The 20,526-nt window shown below is 31.8% G+C and overlaps 2 protein-coding genes across 3 annotated transcripts in view; both read left to right on the top strand.

Annotated features, from left to right (window-relative positions):
• The first annotated feature begins 5,560 nt into the window (after positions 1 to 5,560).
• Positions 5,561 to 20,526, top strand: part of LOC143042278 (uncharacterized) — a 34,510-nt gene continuing 19,544 nt past the window's right edge. For both annotated transcript variants that reach the window (XM_076214541.1, XM_076214540.1), the window contains exon 1: positions 5,561 to 5,645. The gene's annotated coding sequence lies outside the window, so the exon portion shown is untranslated. The remainder of the gene's footprint in view (positions 5,646 to 20,526) is intronic.
• LOC143042277 (uncharacterized) lies at positions 9,900 to 12,922 on the top strand. The gene has a single exon (XM_076214538.1). The coding sequence runs from the start codon at positions 9,909 to 9,911 to the stop codon at positions 12,297 to 12,299; it is 2,391 nt and encodes a 796-aa protein (XP_076070653.1). The 5' UTR covers positions 9,900 to 9,908; the 3' UTR covers positions 12,300 to 12,922.

Raw genomic sequence — 20,526 nt, 5'->3', positions numbered from 1 at the left:
ATAATGAATGTTTTACACAGTAAAAGTGAAAGTCTGAGAAGGCAGATTTAATGTTTAATTTAAAAGTTGGACTCGTTTTGGCACTTTGTTGTTATATCTATTTAATGTACATTTCTTAAGATGTCACATATTTTAGATTATACAGTTTTAAAAGAAGATGAATCTGAATGTCTTTTGATTTCACAAATACTATTGTAAACTCATTTTCGTTCACTCATTATTCATGTTATAAATATTGATACAGCTAAACACATGTATGAATGGTGATACAATTATAATCAAATAATTTTAATACATTTTGTCTCACATTTAACAAAAAAATACGAACTTAACATTAAAACAGATGGATGGGAATACGTTTTCCATTCATTGACATCAAATCTGAGAGGTGTAGCTTTTTTTTAAAATTTAAATCACAACGTTAACACTAATGAAGGTGAAAACTTTTTCATATTGCATATTATTAATTACTGTGAAAAATTGAAGACTATTCTCTGGATGATCCACATAGAGAATGCAATGGGTTGATACTCCTGCTAGTTGATTATCAGTCCTTAAGGGTATCATCAGCCCAGAAGTCAGAACTTCGGAACTGGCATGATTTATAATTTTTTAAATTATCAAATATCTTCGTTTTCAACTTCCTCAGACAACTTTGACCTTAGATGGATTTGGCTATAAGTTTTATGCTATTTTTTGCATATATATCTTCAATTATTTCGGTTTAAATAAAACTTGGCTTTCCAATATTTTGCTTTCCGCTTTCCTGCTGTATGTAAATCCAGAGGAGATCTTCGGAGGCGAACAAATTATATAATCTGTAGCTTTCATTCTTTACATTCCAATATGAAAGGTTAGCATGTATTGAAAAATATCTTTGACAAAATTTCAAAAGGAAGTTATTAAACCAAGATTTCCAAATGGTGAACTTGATATCATCCCTTCTCAAATTTTTCGGACGCCATCGCGAGCTTGTTGACCGTTACGGAATATCCGTTTCACAGATGATAATGGACATGTTGCTTATATCGTAACTACAATTCTGTTTTATTTTCACGAATATTCCCACCGAATTAGACTACTTGTACTGGGTTTGTTCTAACATGAGGTAGCATTCTACAGTAAGTTGTGTAGTTTCGCATTTTGACCCCTGTGGATTTTTCAAGTATGAGCGCTAGTGTGCAGTAAAATTCATTTTTGGATAACTGAGGATTGAAGAAGCCGTCATAGTGGGTTCATAGGAACATCAAGAGTATGTAATGTATGTAATATGGCCTATATTTTGTATGATAGTCCTTTCTGTTATATCCAGACGAAGCATTGGTCCGGTATTGGAATGTTTTTATACAAATTTTTGTCGCACGAACTTCTCAATTTTATTGTGACTGGCAATAGATAATGTTTCAAAATTAATTATAGTCAATAGTTATAAGTGTATAATTCCTCAACAAAGTATTTCAAGTTTAGTTCAGGGTATCATCTGATAACGTAATTATAATTGAAAGATCACCTCTGTAGCAACTTTCACAAGTATGCACTTCCTTTTCATTAAACTATTGTATACACATAAATGTAAAGTTTTCGCACACATGTTGTAGTTTTGTAGTCAAAACATCAAACGATGTAATTGTACATATTCAAATTAATTATTAATAGAAACTGGATTGAAATTAACATGGTGCATTTTAGCAAATATATTACGAACGATAAATTGGTTCAATATATTATTTCTATATTTATTTAAGACCAATAATAATTGAAAATAAAATATAAGAATTTGTTGATCTTCATTTCACATTATCTAAATAAAAATAGGTTTGAAATGAAGTTTTCAAATATTTTCATTTTATAGAACATCTCTTAAATTGTCCATTTACGGTATGGATGTTAATGGGCTAAATTTATGAACTCTTAAGCATCAATTTTTGTAAAAGTATTATACATTTTTGGACTTGTACTGTATAGAACACAATGTAACACATACACAAAAATTGCAAAAAAATCAAAACAAGTGGAAATTTTTGAAATAGGACAAAACTTGATTATACAATTAAAGCCTTTGTATGAGGTCGATGCGAAGTTATATCAACCCCATGAGAAGCATATCGACTGATGACGAAGTCCGAGGTTGATATATTCTCGCATCGACCTCATACAAAGGCTACAATTGTTATATCAATAATCAACAACTATTGCATGAACAATGGTTTTTTTTTGTAGAAAGGACATCTTCAAAACAATTTCTTACTGTAAAAGTTTCAAATATACGTTAACTAAATGATACAACACATTCACAGCAATCAATATATAGATAACTCTTGTTTAAGTGTAACAATATATAACAGATTATGTAACAAGAAATTTGCAACAAAACCATTTTGTATATGAGGATATTCTTTTGCAGGCTTGTTTACATATGGGTGATCATTGTTATTTATGTTAACAGTTACATTGCTACAGTTATTAAGAAATGGTACTTTAGTATTTGGATATGGTACTTTTAATCAATTTTGATATAGCAGCAAAGTCTCTTGTTTCAATATTTTTGTATTTCACTTTGAGGCACCTGTACCAATTTCTGTCAGAACTTCATCAAATTGATATTTCTTTCATATCATTTCCATTCTGTAAAGCTCTAATTCAAAATGTGCATTATTCAAGTCAACAGAAATATTTTCTTCTTCTTCAAATGTACTGTGTGACCAACATAGAAAGTCAATATTAGATAAACATGGCTTTACTTGTTTTGATTTCTTTCCACACCATTTTTTGCTTAATATTTCGGACGCATGCACTTTTTTCTCGCAAGGTTTTTCAAAGTATGTTTTTAGAGAGGTTTCTGATTTATGTCCTGTAACTGTCTGCATGGAATATCCGTTTCGTCAAGAAGATGAACAGTAGTTGCTCTGCAAGAATGATAAAAATATATCTGAGAACGACTTCCCATTTGGTGTTGGCCAAGTCAATTATAACCCAGAGGTATATTGTCATAATACAGACCTTCTTTAGGGTATGATAGTGTTTGTAGTAATATTGTTAAACATTTCGAATGCAACATTTTGATTTATTTTACAAAATACTTTACTAGACATCATTAAACATCGATAAAACCATGTAAAACATTCATAAGATAAAAAATATTAAGGGCGTTCTGCAGCAAATTTAATGTGCATCGTATTTACATAATATAAATATCATATTTGCCTATGAATGCAAAAAAGGATATGTAGGTTAGTTGATATTTTTAACACACTAACGGTTATAAATTCTGATATTAATCATGAGTATGTGTACGAGTTTTATTTAGGGTAAAAGTATTTGTGGTTCTGATTACTTACTGAAAAAGGTAGGTAGGTCGATATACCTTCTTTTTATTGAAACGCAATGATTTCATAGAAAAACTAAGGATATCCATCCATGACACAAAATCAGTACACGCACATTAAAATCACTCAAAAAACAAAGGAACAGCGCTTCTATTGCTGTTATTCAACCTAAAAAAAAGCTAAAGCCTTTAGCATGGAGCAAATAAAAAATCTCACCTCTATGCAAATTTAAAATGGTCCCTAGCACCTGTTGAGCGGAATTCTTTGGGAAAAAAATGTATACAGTTTGTAAGATGTAACACCACCTAATCGGGCGCGATAATATAAAAAAACAAATTTAATAATTTTTAATTTTAATTAATATGATTAATTGAAATGGACAATTTGCACACAAAATGATACTAAAGACACATACAGTTTTTTTTAATATTCATCATTATATTCAAATAATTACTCCTGTTCTCAATGAACAAATGATAAATATTCTATTGACATTGTACATGTATATATTGTTATAAGTGTCAGATGTATGTAAAAAAAATTCTGCTAAAAACATATATTAACATGTATAGGTTCAAATATACATACAAATATACAAACCTGGTAAACTTTTAAAAGAATATTTTTATTTCGAAAAGGATACAATAGAATGTGTTAACAATTATAAGTATTTAGATTTAAAATTTATATCTAGTGGACTTTTTAAGCAAGGAAAGGAAGAATTATACAAAAAATCACTAAAATCTGTATTCAAATTGCAAAGATCTTTATCATCTTTCAATCCAAGTATTTCTACTCTATTACATATATATGACCAAACAATAAAACCTATTTTAATGTATGGCAGTGAAATTACAGGTATGTTTAAAACTAGCTCTGCAGCATGCCAGAAAGAAATTGAATATTTATTACAGCACATTTATATGAATGATTTTTTAGATAAATCCAATTTAAGATATATGAAGTATATATTAGGTGTAAACAAAAAGTCTTCTAACCTAGCTGTGCTAGGAGAGCTTGGTAGATTCCCTTTATATTTTTCAGTTGTATTATCAATGATAAAATATTGGTTTAGAATAAAGAATATGAAAGATGGTTTACTGTATGATACCTATATGTGTAACAAAAACATGTTTAATTATAATATTGAATGCTGGTATTCATCCATACATTTCATTTTTAAAAAGCTGAATATTCATAATTTGGAGGTGAAGCTTAACTTTTTTATCAAGTCAGTTAAGCAAAAACTTTGTAATAGTTTTGTAAAATTTTAGAACACAAAATGAACAGATACACAGAGTAGTAAATTAGATACTTATTTCAAACTTAAAACTTGTTTTTCGAAAGAAATGTATCTATCTTTAAACAATTTTCAATTGAGAAGTGCCATATGTAAAATTAGAATCAGTGCACATGATCTCAAAATAGAAAGAGACAGGTATAAAACATTATATATAGAAAGAGACCAAAGGCTTTGTAAGAAATGTATTCTAAATCTGGTTGAAGATGAACAACATTTTATAACTAGTTGTCCAGCATACAAAAATGATAGGGAGATATTTTTCAAGGAGCTAAACTTTATTTGTCCTAATTTTATACATCTTTCAAATGAGGCAAAATTTGTTTGGTTATTTACTAATGAAAATTTGTCTGTACTTAAATATTGAGGGAGCTATATTATTACTTGTCTAGATGTTAGACGAAATGTTAATTAATGTATGTAATAACAATGATAATTGTAATGATTTTCTGGTTCTGATCCTGCCTGGAATTAAATGTTCACGATTTTTATAGAATGAAGATAATAACATCTGTCTGAACTTTTTTAATGTTTCATTTTAGTTTATAGAAAAGGTTTTTTCTGTTACAAATCATGATGTATTGTTTTATGTGTACATGTTATGCTGCCCATCAAGGGCCCTAGATTGGAACAATAAATATTCTTATTCTTCTTATTCTTATTCTATTCATACGGTACACACATTATAATTGTTTGTACACAATTAATCTTCTCCTATGTAGCAACCTTAACATCTAGACTTTCAGAGAACCTTTATTTTGTACACCGATAGAAATATGTATATGACAACGTTATGTTTAATGTTAAAATCGTGACTTACCAAAAATAGAACAATCGATTATTGTGTAATACACTCGACTAACTTTATGCCGTGATGCACTTTATCCTTTATCGCTGTCTCACTTAACTACATTACACTACGCAAAGATACCAGATAAATTGTCAGATGAGGAAACGAAAACGGAAATTACCAGGTCGTTCCATCTTTCCATCCAGACCTTCTGTTCATGTTTGTACAGGTATAATTCTCCAATTTATATTAGAGCAATTTCACTTGCGATATAGATATTATACTTAACATATCGAGGGGTTAATGCCAACAAGTCGTATCTGAAAATGTACTCAAAATGGGTTATTGTGCTTATTATATGGTGAATTGCATTATATATAATCCCTACAAATATTAGATCAATCAGATAATGCATTGATTTTTAAAACGATATAACAAAAATGTCTTATCTGAATTGAAATTAAAAGTCAAATGTCAAATCATTGCACCTTAGAATATTATAGAATGCAAAATAAAAATGAATTGTTAAATAACTTATTCTTTGACCAAACTGTATCATTTTGAGATAAATCTTTTTGAAGTGTTATAATACATTTTTGATTAATTTATATGTATGCACTAGCTAACAGTATGAACTGATAACATTTGTTGGCTCTGCATGATACATAATTTATTTAGATGCAACAAGAACTTGCATGGCTTATCAGTAGATGGATATGTTCCAGATGTTTATTATAGATACACGTGTAAAGTGAAAAGAAGTGGTAAACAAATATAAGTCGCTTTATTACTGCAATAATAGTTTACAGAAAATAGAAACTGATGTTGTTATGTAGTATATAATAAAAGTTTTGATTGGAATACAGACACAATATCTTTAAATGGTATGTATATCTTTAATTATACTTAATTTAATTATGTGATTGTATTTTATCAAATGAATAATCTACTTAAGATTTCTAGTCAAATCTAGACGCCTGCGTTACTTGCCTTTTTAATCTTATACGACACAAATTGATGTCTTTTTGTTATTACGCTAAATATTTTTGAATTCGATTAATAAAAGTAAGAGTCATTATTTTTTTTAATCATTAGTTATCAAGCAAGAGTTTATACTATTTTTCACTTGTAGGTAGGGATTAAAAGAGTTTTATAATTTATAGTACAGAACTCTTAGGAATATTCAAATGCAAAGTTCCTTATCAAATAGAAACATCACAAGCCCACACACATACAAATGACCTTTTTCTCCATTTTCAGATTCAGAAGATGTATTTGAAGTAGTTGATGATGACTTAGATTAAACCCCATCTAATTAAAGGTAAGATAAAGGAATGTTATGATAAATAAATATATTTGACACCAAGTCCAAATATTAATCAACAACAATATTTACATCTTGTTTCATGTTTTAAACTTTGACATTTGAAGCATGTATTTTTAAGATATTTTTGTTGAATGGTTATAATATATTATGTGTAAGAATAAACAACAGGCGCATGTCAAATTGCATGAAATAATTCTGAAAAGCCCTATTTGAGAAGCTTTATAATTATTCTGTTAAAATCTTGCAATATTTCATTGATCAAATATTTTGTAATATAATGAAATAAAATACTTCATCGTACTTATCTTTTTTGCTTTATATGTTACCATAAAAAAAAAGGAATACGACAGACGCAAAACTCAATTTAAACCAAATCTTACTTGCCTGTTAAAAAAATATAGAAACAAAGTGTTTTTTTTTTCATAACAGCACAGTTAACATAGGTTGGGTCAAGCTGTATTTGAGCTTAAAGGTGTGTATCTCAATTAAATAAGTGTATAGCTTAAGTTCGAGGTTTCAAAACTATTAATGTCATTTTTTTAGATTATCAAGATGTCGGATTACCAATGGTCATCTGACGAGGAATGGTCCACAGAAATAACAGGTATTTCAGAAATTGCAACTTCAATATCAACATTAACTACAGATCAGCAAACACCAACAGTAGTTACTGGTCAAACAGAAACAGAGACACCCACTGATCAACAAACACCAACAGTAGTTACTGATGAAACAGAGACACCCACTGATCAACAAACACCAACAGTAGTTACTGATGAAACAGAGACACCCACTGATCAACAAACACCAACAGTAGTTACTGATGAAACAGAGACACCCACTGATCAACAAACACCAACTGTAGTTACTGATGAAACAGAGACACCCACTGATCAACAAACACCAACTGTAGTTACTGATGAAACAGAGACACCCACTGATCAACAAACACCAACAGTAGTTACTGATGAAACAGAGACACCCACTGATCAACAAACACCAACTGCAGTTACTTATGAAACAGAAACAGAGACACCCACTGGTCAACAAACACCAACAGTAGTTACTGATGAAACAGAGACACCCACTGATCAACAAACACCAACTGTAGTTACTGATGAAACAGAGACACCCACTGATCAACAAACACCAACAGTAGTTACTGATGAAACAGAGACACCCACTGATCAACAAACACCAACAGTAGTTACTGATGAAACAGAGACACCCACTGATCAACAAACACCAACAGTAGTTACTGATGAAACAGAGACACCCACTGATCAACAAACACCAACTGCAGTTACTTATGAAACAGAAACAGAGACACCCACTGGTCAACAAACACCAACAGTAGTTACTGATGAAACAGAGACATCCACTGATCAACAAACACCAACAGTAGTTACTGATGAAACAGAGACACCCACTAATCAACAAACACCAACCGTAGTTACTTATGAATTAGAAACCAGGATACCCACTGATCAACAAATACCAACAGTAGTTACTTATGAAACAGAAACAGAGACACCCACTGATCAACAAACACCAACAGTAGTTACTGATGAAACAGAGACACCCACTGATCAACAAACACCAACAGTAGTTACTGATGAAACAGAGACACCCACTGATCAACAAACACCAACAGTTGTTACTTATGAAACAGAAACAGAGACACCCACTGATCAACAAACACCAACAGTAGTTACTTATGAAACAGAAACAGAGACACCCACTGATCAACAAACACCAACAGTAGTTACTGATGAAACAGAGACACCCACTGATCAACAAACACCAACAGTAGTTACTGATGAAACAGAGACACCCACTGATCAACAAACACCAACAGTAGTTACTGATGAAACAGAGACACCCACTGATCAACAAACACCAACTGCAGTTACTTATGAAACAGAAACAGAGACACCCACTGGTCAACAAACACCAACAGTAGTTACTGATGAAACAGAGACATCCACTGATCAACAAACACCAACAGTAGTTACTGATGAAACAGAGACACCCACTAATCAACAAACACCAACCGTAGTTACTTATGAATTAGAAACCAGGATACCCACTGATCAACAAATACCAACAGTAGTTACTTATGAAACAGAAACAGAGACACCCACTGATCAACAAACACCAACAGTAGTTACTGATGAAACAGAGACACCCACTGATCAACAAACACCAACAGTAGTTACTGATGAAACAGAGACACCCACTGATCAACAAACACCAACCGTAGTTACTTATGAATTAGAAACCAGGATACCCACTGATCAACTAACAAACACTGTATCAAAGTTAAAAAAAGGAAGAAAGGCTACCTGCAAAACGAAAAGAATAACGAATGCCACTAAGAGTGTCCCAAAGATCAGAACGAAAATATCAAACCAAAGAAATCCTCCATCTGAAGTGTCATCTGTGTTAGTTGATACAGAATTTCAAAGTAGTGATGACGACATACCATTGACACAATTAAGACCGCAGTTTATCACAGATAAAAACACTAAACACATTGAAGTTGACCACGATTCTTTGTATGACAGTGGTGACTCATACAAACCCTCAAAAGAGGAGTATAATAGCAGTGACTCCAACTTGTCTCCCCTGCAGCTGATTCTGAAAGTAGTATGGAAGATTTGATGTTACAAGGGAAAAAGAGAAAAAAAGGATTCTTAAAAAGAAACACACCAAACCGATTTTGAAGAAAGCAGTTAGAGAGAATACCTCAAAACCAAAATATTGCCGCACAGAGTTTGACAAGAACTTGGAAAATCAATCCGTTAGTAAGAACACACAAGAAAATACAAACACACTTTTTTCAACCAAAAAAGCAGGAGCAACAAGTATTCAACAAGATAAAGATGAAACATGCCATCAAAATAGAATGGCAGATGAAATTCTACAAACCCAAAGAGAATCAACAGACAAAGTTGACATTGCAATCTACACAGCAACACAAATGAGTGTACAGGAAGCAGCATTCAATGAATTTGTCATGACTCACCACGAAAAAAAAACTTTTTTCAGTCTGTATTGCATCACATTTCAAGCTCTGATTCAGTACAAAATTTCAGGCAAACAATTTGTAATCACATCACTGACAACGCTGAGGAATATGTTGGATTTTTTGCTATTTCAGACATGTCAGAATCATTTGATGAAGACATTGCCTGGATCGATTTTAGACAAGAGGTGGACTCACTAGCTATCAATGGAAGTTGGACAAGCAAGGCAGCTGATCTTTTGCCACTTGCTGTAGCAAACTGGAGTGGAAGAACTATTAAAATCTTTACAAGCTTATCTCATAGACCAATTTTGGATATAACACCAACATTGCATCACGAAACAAAAGGCGATCCAATCACTTTGGCTTATATTTCATCCGATAATACCACTATTTCTGAACACTATGATGCCTGCACTAAAATTCGTAAAAAGAACGTGTTTATTCCGAAGATTAGCGAGCCAGAGTTAGAAGATGGACAAAAACAGCAAGAAGGCTTGGCACTTCCAGATGAAAATATAATGAGGGGAAATGAAACAAATGAAGACAAAAACGATAGTCAGGACACCGAGAAGGAATATGATTCATTTTATCAAAGTCCTAAAGATGATAGCTTTGAAGAGCCTTCTAACACTCCTCACAAACCAAAGAAAAAAGGTAGACCTAAAGGAACACCTCCAAGAAAAGCTCCAAATTTTATTACACCACCAAAAAAGTCTTTATTTAGAAAACGAAAAGCGACCCCTGAAACATGGAAAAAGAATATTAGGAAAAAACTTAGACTTTCAGGAAAGGAGTATATTTCAGTGAAAGGAACTGTTGTTGAAGAAAAAAAAGTAAAACCTATAGACTGTTCAAAATGCACTTTTAAATGTAGTTTTAGCATAGACGACGAGCATAGGCAGCAAATTTTCAAAACATTTTGGTCTCTGGACACCAACGACAGAAAGAAGGATTTTATCATCGCTAACACAACGCAAAAGAAAACCAGAACATATTTAGATGATAACAACGAACCTGTTCAAAAAAAGAAAAATGTTCACAGATCGTACTCACTAAACGTTGATGGAAACCATGTCAAAATATGCAAGAAGTTTTTTTTGACAACTTTAGGGATCAGTGAGACCTTTGCAAGCAATGCATTGCAGAATCAACAAGATGGCGTTTTTATTGGAGAAGATAAACGTGGCAAACATATGCCCCACAACAAAACAACCAAAACAGCAATGGAATTGGTAAGACGGCACATAGAGTCCTTTCCTGTAGTAGACGGACATTACACTCGCAAAGATTCAAATCGGAAATATTTGGGAGCAGACCTGAATATAAAACGAATGTACGAGTTATACATAGTACAATGTAAAGATCAAATTCCTGAGAAAGACATTGTCAGTCAAGCTGTGTATAGGAAAATTTTCAATGAAGAGTATAACTTTTCTTTTCATGTACCAAAAAAGGACCAGTGTGCAGTTTTCACAATCTATCATCAGCGAAACAATGAACGGACTCTTACAAATGATATAAAGAAAGCATACGATAAACATCAAGAAAGAAAAATCAAAGCCAGAGAAGAAAAGAAAAAAGATAAAGAGTCAGCAAAGAGTTCACCTGAACTTTTTGTGGGCACATTTGATCTGCAAGCAGTATTGCAGACACCATGCAGCTTAGTTAGTCAACTGTATTACATGAGAAAGTTAAACTGCTACAACTTGTCCATTTACAATTTGGCAAATAATAAGGCAACATGTTATCTTTGGTCTGAAGTAGATGCGCAAAGAGGGTCCTGTGAGATTGGTACATGTCTCTATCTGCAACTTTTATCCATGTCATGTTCTACCACCCATGCTATATTTTATTCTGATGCCTGTTCTGGACAAAACCGCAATCAGTTTATTGCATCGTGTTTGTTACATGTAGTTAATACTCACCAAACAATTAAAGTTATCGATCACAAATTCTTGGAAAGCGGTCACACTCAAATGGAGTGTGACAGCATGCACTCAGCAATTGAATTTGCCAAAAAGAAAACCGAAATATTTGTGCCTCAACAGTGGGCAACAGTGATGCGAATGGCCAGAAGAAAAGATCCTTACATGATTGTGCCCCTAAAATACGGAGATATATATGACTTTAAAGATCTTTCAAAGAAAAATATGAAATTCAGAAAAGAAGATGTTAACGGCAAAAAGATCAAATGGCTGAAGATAAGATGGCTAAGGTACACCAAAGAAAACCCAGACTGCATTTTATTTAAGTACAAGATGGATGATGAATTCCGCGAAATGAAAGTCTCCCTGACATCTACAAGAGGAAGGTCAACTGAAGAGTACCAGCTTATAAAGAAATACACGTCACAACAGTCTATTTCAGCTGCAAAGAAAAAAGATTTAGTTGGGCTTTGCAAAAAAGGAATCATTCCTTCTGAATACCATGAGTATTACAAATCATTACCAGCTAACATAAATGTGAAAGACACTCTTGCTGAAACGGACGTTGAAGAAGAAAAAAATGACTCTTACCAGGATTAGACATGTTAGATATGACAGTTGTATGACATTGGATATTTAAAAGACCAGAATGCTGTATCAGGATATTATATCTCTGTTTCAATTTTGGTTTCCACGGATATTTCAAACTTACATGTTTGCTTTATTTTGTTTTTGAAAAAGAACTTCAAGAAAGAAATTATATATTTTTGTTAGTCAAGTGTATATACAATTTCAATTACTATAACTATTAAAAAAAACATTGTTTTTCTGAAAATCATCACTTAACATAGTTAAAAATGGATCAAATATGCATTATCTCTCAAACATAAATGTGCTCATATTTTTTTCATTTTTCTTGTGCATTTTATACTTTTCCTGTTATGATAATATTGTTTTTTTTTTTTGTTTTTTTTTATCTTACTGAGATAATATGAAATCTAAATGTAGATTAATTTTTGACAAATCGATATTCAAATGAACTGTATCTTACACATAACGCAAAATGGTACTTTACTTTTCCATTTTATTAAAATGATAAATGATCTCTAAAGATAGTTTTTTAATTATTTCCTCCAAACTTAATTCATGTATATTTTCTTGCGTTTTCTGGTCATATCAAATTGTAGATTATTAAATTGATTCTTGAGAACTAGAAAGAATTATCTGACAGCAATATGTAATTGCATTACTAACACATGTTGATTTTATAAATAAATATTTTAGCAATGCGTCTTATCAGTTGTAACTATAACCTGTCGTTAACATCTGGCATTAGTCAAAACAAATAAATTATGCCTACTACATGTACTAAGTGTATATGATAAAGAAGTGTTTATCAAATTGTATGCTGAAATGGTTATTATGGGATTATATTTCTTTAATTAGACACGTATTGATTTACCTTTTTGCAGAAAATTGGGCATGTTAGGTAAATAATAAATGAAAAAATAACTTTTTTTAAATTAACCAAAATATAGAATTTTTTAGATACGACTCTTTGGCATTAACCCCTCGATATATATGTTGTGTACATTTTATTATTATGTACAGATTATAACTTGTACAAAAACTTTGTATGAGTAATTACTTGTATGATGCCATCATACAAGTTATAACTTGTACGATATAATTGTACCAGTAATTACTTGTACAATTTGGTGTTGAGAAAAAGATAATAACTTGTACAACACATTATCTTTGAGTTATGTTTCTTTCTTCTTTTGCTTTAAATGTTTTTGAACAGATATATCATGTTATGGAGGGGTATTTACGAAAAATACCAGTCAAGGGACTGTGAAATTTCCCGAGCCGCTAGACGAGTATACCCCTCCATAACATTATATATCTGTTTAGTTACAGCAAATGATTTGAAACTTTCTGTAAAGGTGCATATCAATCTTTTTTATGCCCCACCTACGATAGTAGAGGGGCATTATGTTTTCTGGTCTGTGCCTCCGTTCGTTCGTCCGTTCGTCCGTTCGTTCGTCCCGTTTCAGGTTAAAGTTTTTGGTCGAGGTAGTTTTTGATGAAGTTGAAGTCCAATCAACCTGAAACTTAGTATATATGTTCCTTATGGTATGATCTTTCTAATTTTAATGTCAAATTAAAGTTCTGACCCCAATTTCACGGTCCACTGAACATAGAAAATGATAGTGCGAGTGGGGCATCCGTGTACTGGGGACACATTCTTGTTTACTTGTAAGCTGTAATGATGTTTATGTATAATTTTGAGGATATGTGGATATTATCATAGAACCGGTGGAATTATAAATGTACTTATACTCGTAAGCTCGCTTTCTTTATGTTAAGTCATATCCGAAATATTTTGGAGGGAAGATGCTTGCGAGGGTTAAAACGAAATATCCCAAATGGCAAATATTATGATATTTGAGGCATATTTACCAGCAGTGGTAAAAAAACCCAGGCAAATTCGTTTGAAATATGCGAAAAAAACATTGGCTACCAACCAATGAGTGCACACTTTGTCTTTGTTTCTTATTTTTTTAAGTGTATTACTATTATTTTTAAATATTAAAATATTACAGACAAATGACGGACGCAAAGTAACAACATCAGATAACATGACACCTTGAGAAAATTCAGCTAACCAGATTGTTGCCACTACTGCTGCAAAGTGACAACGTCATTAAAAGCAAAATAGAATAAAATCCTTCTAGCATTTATTTTCAAACATAAATCATAATATAATAAAAAAAAATGCATATGTAATATCATATATTGGAAACAAAAGTAAAGCCTAATAGATCAAATAACCCATGTATTCGTACAAGACAAGTAAGCATGACAACTAGAATTACACCATTAGCTTAATCTCTTGTTTTAACATGTTCCTGTCTTGAAGCCACCCCGATAACTTCAGTGAACATGGCTTTGGTCACTACTTTAAGATAGCAGTTGTATTGATTTCATGTCGTTAACCTTAGTGTTCTCTGGTATGTCCAACATTGTCAAATCCTCTCAATTCAGCTTCCTTTACATTACTAATTTTCTCTCTGTATCTTAAGCGTGGACATACCGAATTGTTAGAAGATTTACTGTCATGCCGAAAGTTAATTATTTAATCATACTATATTTTTTTTACACTGTATGCATCTTTACGCCTTAGTTTTGACCTTTTTTGAAATTTTGCTCATATATTTGTTACATAAAAAGTACACATATGTTGAAGTTTATACCTTTAGGTCTTAGTCATCATTCAAATTGGTTTTTATATCAAAATGACTGAAACACTTCAGTTTTTCTCGAATCAACAAATGAATGTGCATGTATTAAAAGATGATAAGCATATTACTGATCATCAACATTATTTTTTATTCAATTCGTATAATCTTTTATCTTACAAAATGTTTAATATATTTATATGGAAAGGAAGACCATGCCTCCATTCAAATTGAATTTAAAATTTAAATATTGTTCTTTAATTCTAAAAAAAGTCATCAGTTGTGACAACTAGGGTCCGTGTATATCTGCGTCCAATCGTTTTTCGTTTTGAAATATCAAAAACAAAAAACAAAAAACGAAAGTGTTTTCATTTTTCGTTTTTGATTTCTAAAAAACCAATATGAAAAACAAAAGTGTTTTCGTTTTTCGTTTTTGATTTCACAAAACAAAAAACGAAAAACAAAAGTATTTTCATTTTTCAATTTTGATTTCTCAAAAACTAAAATCGAAAAATGAAAGTGTTTTCTTTTTTCATTTTTGATTTCACAAAAACAAAAAACGAAAAACGAAAGTGTATTCAATTTATCATTCCCCAACACTGTTTAATTGTCATTCAAAAAATGACAATGTTGTCATTTGTCATTCATTTAAAGGTCGTTAAAGTATACATGCACAGCGGTTGTCAGATCAATACTACTTTAATCGAAGATAATGTCGACGGATGCAAAAGTCTTTATCAATCTAAACAATAAGGGTGCGTGATCTTTACTTTTAAGTTTGAAGAGGTTAATCTAAGATGATAATAAAGAAGCGTAACTAGCCTCTTTTACAAATAAAGTAAACTATATATTGTTGGCGAGGGAAGGGCTCAAGGACCCCAGAAGAACTAGAAAAAATGATACAAAGTCTTTCAGACCCTGTCTTAATCTAAAGCGCAAGTTTTGTTTTATCTATTTTATTATGTTCTGGTCTCGGAGCAAAATATATAGACACAGTGTAAGACTTTTAGTATTTACATGTATGAACAATATCAAAAGACATATGTAGGATGAAGAAAACAATAATGTAATCCACAAAGTCAAGTGTGTGGCTATTGTTAGTTCAAACATATTAATTAATAGTGGATTGGAAATTTTCTTCCCGGAACGGGGATCGAACCAGGAACTTATGTTTTTGTAGTCCCATACACTAACCTATGTTACTTTTGTATAATGAGGATCAATGGTCTAGTTCCTCGTTGAAGACCCTCCAGCTCCTTTCAAGATGAAAAACAGAAATAAAAGCCCTGTTCATTAATAATTTGTATTTTTTCTATATATTGTGTGCGATTTTGTCCCGTGTATATTTACTCCACATCTCTTTATTTTCTATTTAGGACCTAGACATGGCTCAATGCTAGTTTAACCCTCCAATGTTAAAGGTCATGTCCGGTTTTTAACTTGTATTTACAGCAAAGATAGCCAGTTTTGTGTTCTGTAATATACTGTAACAGTTTAATTTAACATGTCCGGTAGCACCGTAACTTCTCAAAACATCTTCCGAACAATATCTGGACATCGGTGTCGTGGGCATGTACAATTGCCAAACCACACATGAACGTTCTTTAGTCTTCGTAGATCTATTCCAACTTGAAGTCTTTTTGAGTCTACAACAAGCAGAACATGATATTTTATACCATTGAATATTGAAGCCATAGTCATGAAGATCGAATGCTTGATTGGTGTTCCCGTTAACGTAGCCGCGGAACAAAAACGCGAGAGCTACTTTTGAATATTTCTACAATTTTAAGTAGTTTTCCACTCTCAAACACAATAATATTTTCAACATTTATTAAAATATTTTTTTTTACACTTTTTTACTTTTATGTTGTTTTAAAATATAAATTTGACTTGAATTTGCGATCCCGCTAACATGTCTAACCCCGCCACATTCAAAATGTATGTGCCTGTCCCAAGTCAGGAGCGTGTAATTCAGTGGTTGTCGTTTGTTAATGTGTTATCTTTTTTGTTTTTCGTTCAAATTTTGTGCATAAAGTAGGCAGTTAGTTTTCTTGTTTGAATTGTTTGATATTGTCATTTCGGGGCCTTTTATAACTGACTATGAGGTATGGGCTTTGCTCATTGTTGAAGGCCGTACGATGACCTATAGTTGATAATTTCTGTGTTATTTTGGTCTCTTGTGGAGAGTTGTCTCATTGACAATTATACCACATCTTATATATCACATCAGTATATTAAATAAACATGTATATACCAAGCTAAGTCAGTTTATATCTTGTTTTTCGTCTGACTATACAAAAGGCGAGGAGAGCTACTTTGATAGATCAGGTTGACTGATAAGCTGTCTATATAAAGTAATGGGACAATGCATGGCATGAAGACATCACCAAATCACCGTATGCAATACTCAAAAAGACATCCAGAGCTTACCATATAGTCATCAACTACCCACCAACCGTGAGCTTTGGTTGGCTCTTAAGTGAAATCGAAGAGCACAGCAAAATGTCAAAATATTATATTCAAACTGGGTGACCTGGGAGAAAAACATTGAAATTTTCCAAAGAAATACACACACCCCTCAACTTTTAATATTGAGATTCGGTATTAATGCAAATGAGTCAACTATCCCATAAAGTTCAAATGTAGTGGATGTAAGCAATTATATATAGGCAACCATATAATCTTCAACAATGAGAAAAAACATACGATATTGTCGGCTACAATAGTCCATGAATTGAAAAATATGAAACAGTTCAATTGAGAAAAATAACGGCCTATTTTAAAACAACATGAATTACGAAAAACACATATAAAAGACATCAACAAACGACAACCACTGAACTACATGCTCCTGAGTTGGAGCAGGCACATGCAATATATTGTGGCGTTTAACATGCTTGTTACATGTAGCAGCTGGGACAGTTTTGTTACAGTACAGCATAAGAACAAACTATACAAATCAGTGGAAAGGGCTTAACGCATGAGATCGATACAAAACAGAAGAAAAAAAAGGTCTAACAAAAACACATACCGAATGTGGCAGGGTATTTTTACCTCGTTTTCAAACAATCAAAGTACTGAAGTACTGAACATCGAATGACTACAAGTTCTTTTGGATTGTCACAAGCACTTGTCTCAGAAAAAAAAATCACATCTCTATACCTGAAAGTGAAGTTAATGTACAGATATAACTTTTTTTGAAACTCAGTACACATATTCTATATCATATGATCTTTTTAATTTTAATGCCAAATATAGAGTTCTGACCCTCAATTCAATGGTCCACTAGACATGGAAAATGATAGTGCGAGTGGGGCATTTATGTACTATGTACACATTCTTATTCAAATCCTTTATTAAAGAAGTCAGTAAATTTACTACAGATAATACTACATTTGTAAATTAGACGAACTAATCTAATTAAAAGGTATATCTCTGATTTCGTTATACTTATGTCTATTAGCACATTAATATAGATATGAATTTTAATAAGATTGTTGAACGAACGCGTTCAATCTTAGGATTTTATTCTTGTCAATTTTTCCGAGCAGAACGAGTCGAAAACAATTAGAGAGACGTCTTTCAAGCCAAAATTAATATATTTGCTATACACACATATGTTTTATTAAACTTGGTAATCAATTATTAATCCAAAATACAGTCCTAGATAATAAAAAATCATGAAATATTTGGTCTATTTATTGACTTAATTTTCCAAACGTTTATTAGAACCCAATGATTTGGCAATGTATTGCAACCTGAAATGCAAAGAAGTTACAGCCGATTGCATTGAGTGTGTAGGCAAAGGTAGCATATCTTTGGTTAGCTTGCTTGTATTATTAGGTTAGGTAAGCTACCCTCCTTTAAGGGTAGACTAGTTCGACAGATAACCAATCAATCTGTCTGTAGGACTAGGCTCCTTCTACAGGAGGGTGGTATACCTTACCTAGTTACTTCATAGTCCAGCTAACAAACAAGCGATCTAAAGATATAACCTTTGTCTACACACTCAATGTAATCGGCTGTAATGAAAATGCGGAGTTTGTGAGACCAGGCTCAAGCAGCCAGTCGGTAGCAGCCAGTTTTCAAATATATAAACACAAATATTGCATAAGACTCAAACTTACTTCAAATGTTTTTATTAATATATAACCACTATATCATCAGTTTTCAATATATAATTAAGCAGTCAAAGACACTATTCAATGAATTTTAAAATTTCATTTCTGGTTCATTAAAGAATTGAATGCTTTTTTTTTTTGTTACTTCATTGAGATGTAAAGCGTTGACTGAAATACATTTTGTATGAAACGCGGAAGCGCTTCATTCTGAAAATGTGCGCACGGTCAACGCTTTTACAACCCTATGAAGTTACAAAAAGAAGCATTCAATATTTATAATTACATCTTTTAGCTAGGATCATGAAAACACGATTTTTATCAAGTTTTTATTAAATTCCCCTTTGCACTTTATTGTGGGACCTCGTGTCAACATGAATGATGAATTTCATTGTGTAATGCAATTGCGTAAGGAATAACATGAGATGTGCAGTTAGCCAATCAGAATAACGAATTATAATGAAACATACATCTTATGTAATTATTAGTTATACAAAGGCAAACTCAATCGCTTTCGATATATTACACAGCGTACTGCCCGCTTTACATTTTTTTTAAAGACATATAAACGTTTTATTCCTAAATATTTCCTGTGTACAATTACCTTAGTCGTCCAGGATCAGGCTAAGGGTCCCTGTTTACAAAGTGAAACCATCTATCCAGGGGAAATAGAAGGCAATAAAAAAAGTAGTCCACTTTTAACCTTGGATTTACATTTAGTGTACAAAATATAACCATATAATGTTAGAAGCATCTAACAGTTCTATACTGTAATACAAAATAGTAAGTAAATAAGTATAAGATACCCACATAAAAGATTTGCATTTACTACAATAAACATGATAAGCTAATACTTTTTTATCACTTTTTTTTATGTTTATATAAATTGATACATTAATCGATATTCTAATACTATAAACCATAAAAAATGTACTTTGAATCAAGCTATATTATACTATATTAAATGTCTAAATTTTCTTTATTACAGACTCCAATTTTGTCTTATCTATGATATCAACGCCTTTCAAAAGAAGAACAAATTTAAGATTAATTTTCAAGTTTTGTTTCCAGATTTTATAAATATCTTGTGGTGTTTTAGGCGTTTTGTTAAATTTTATTGAATTCCTAATTTTCCATAGTGTACATTTAAAATATAATATAATTATGTTTAAAAAAATTATCATATTTTAGTTCTCCCGTGTTTTTACCCAATAAAGCGTCCTTTTCACCAAACGGATTGTTTATTCTTATGTTTGACTTGATCAGTATTTCTTGGAGGTTTTTTAAAATTAACTGTGATGTACAACAACTGAAAAATAAGTGTTGCAGGGTTTCTATATTTTTGTCATTTTGACAAATGTGGCATTTTCCATTTGATATCTTCATTTTTTTTAATCTTTCTTCAGTATATAAAATATTGTGCAAGGATCTCCATTGGAATTCTTTTACTTTATTTTCAATTTTCAA

The sequence above is a fragment of the Mytilus galloprovincialis genome, chromosome 8 (assembly GCF_965363235.1).
Source record: "Mytilus galloprovincialis chromosome 8, xbMytGall1.hap1.1, whole genome shotgun sequence".
Lineage (NCBI taxonomy): Eukaryota > Metazoa > Mollusca > Bivalvia > Mytilida > Mytilidae > Mytilus > Mytilus galloprovincialis.
This window is presented reverse-complemented; position numbering and strand designations above follow the sequence as displayed.

Coding starts and splice junctions, on each gene's coding strand:
- LOC143042277 (XM_076214538.1), top strand. CDS start 9,909: ATGTCAGAATCATTTGATGAAGACATTGCCTGGATCGATTTTAGACAA.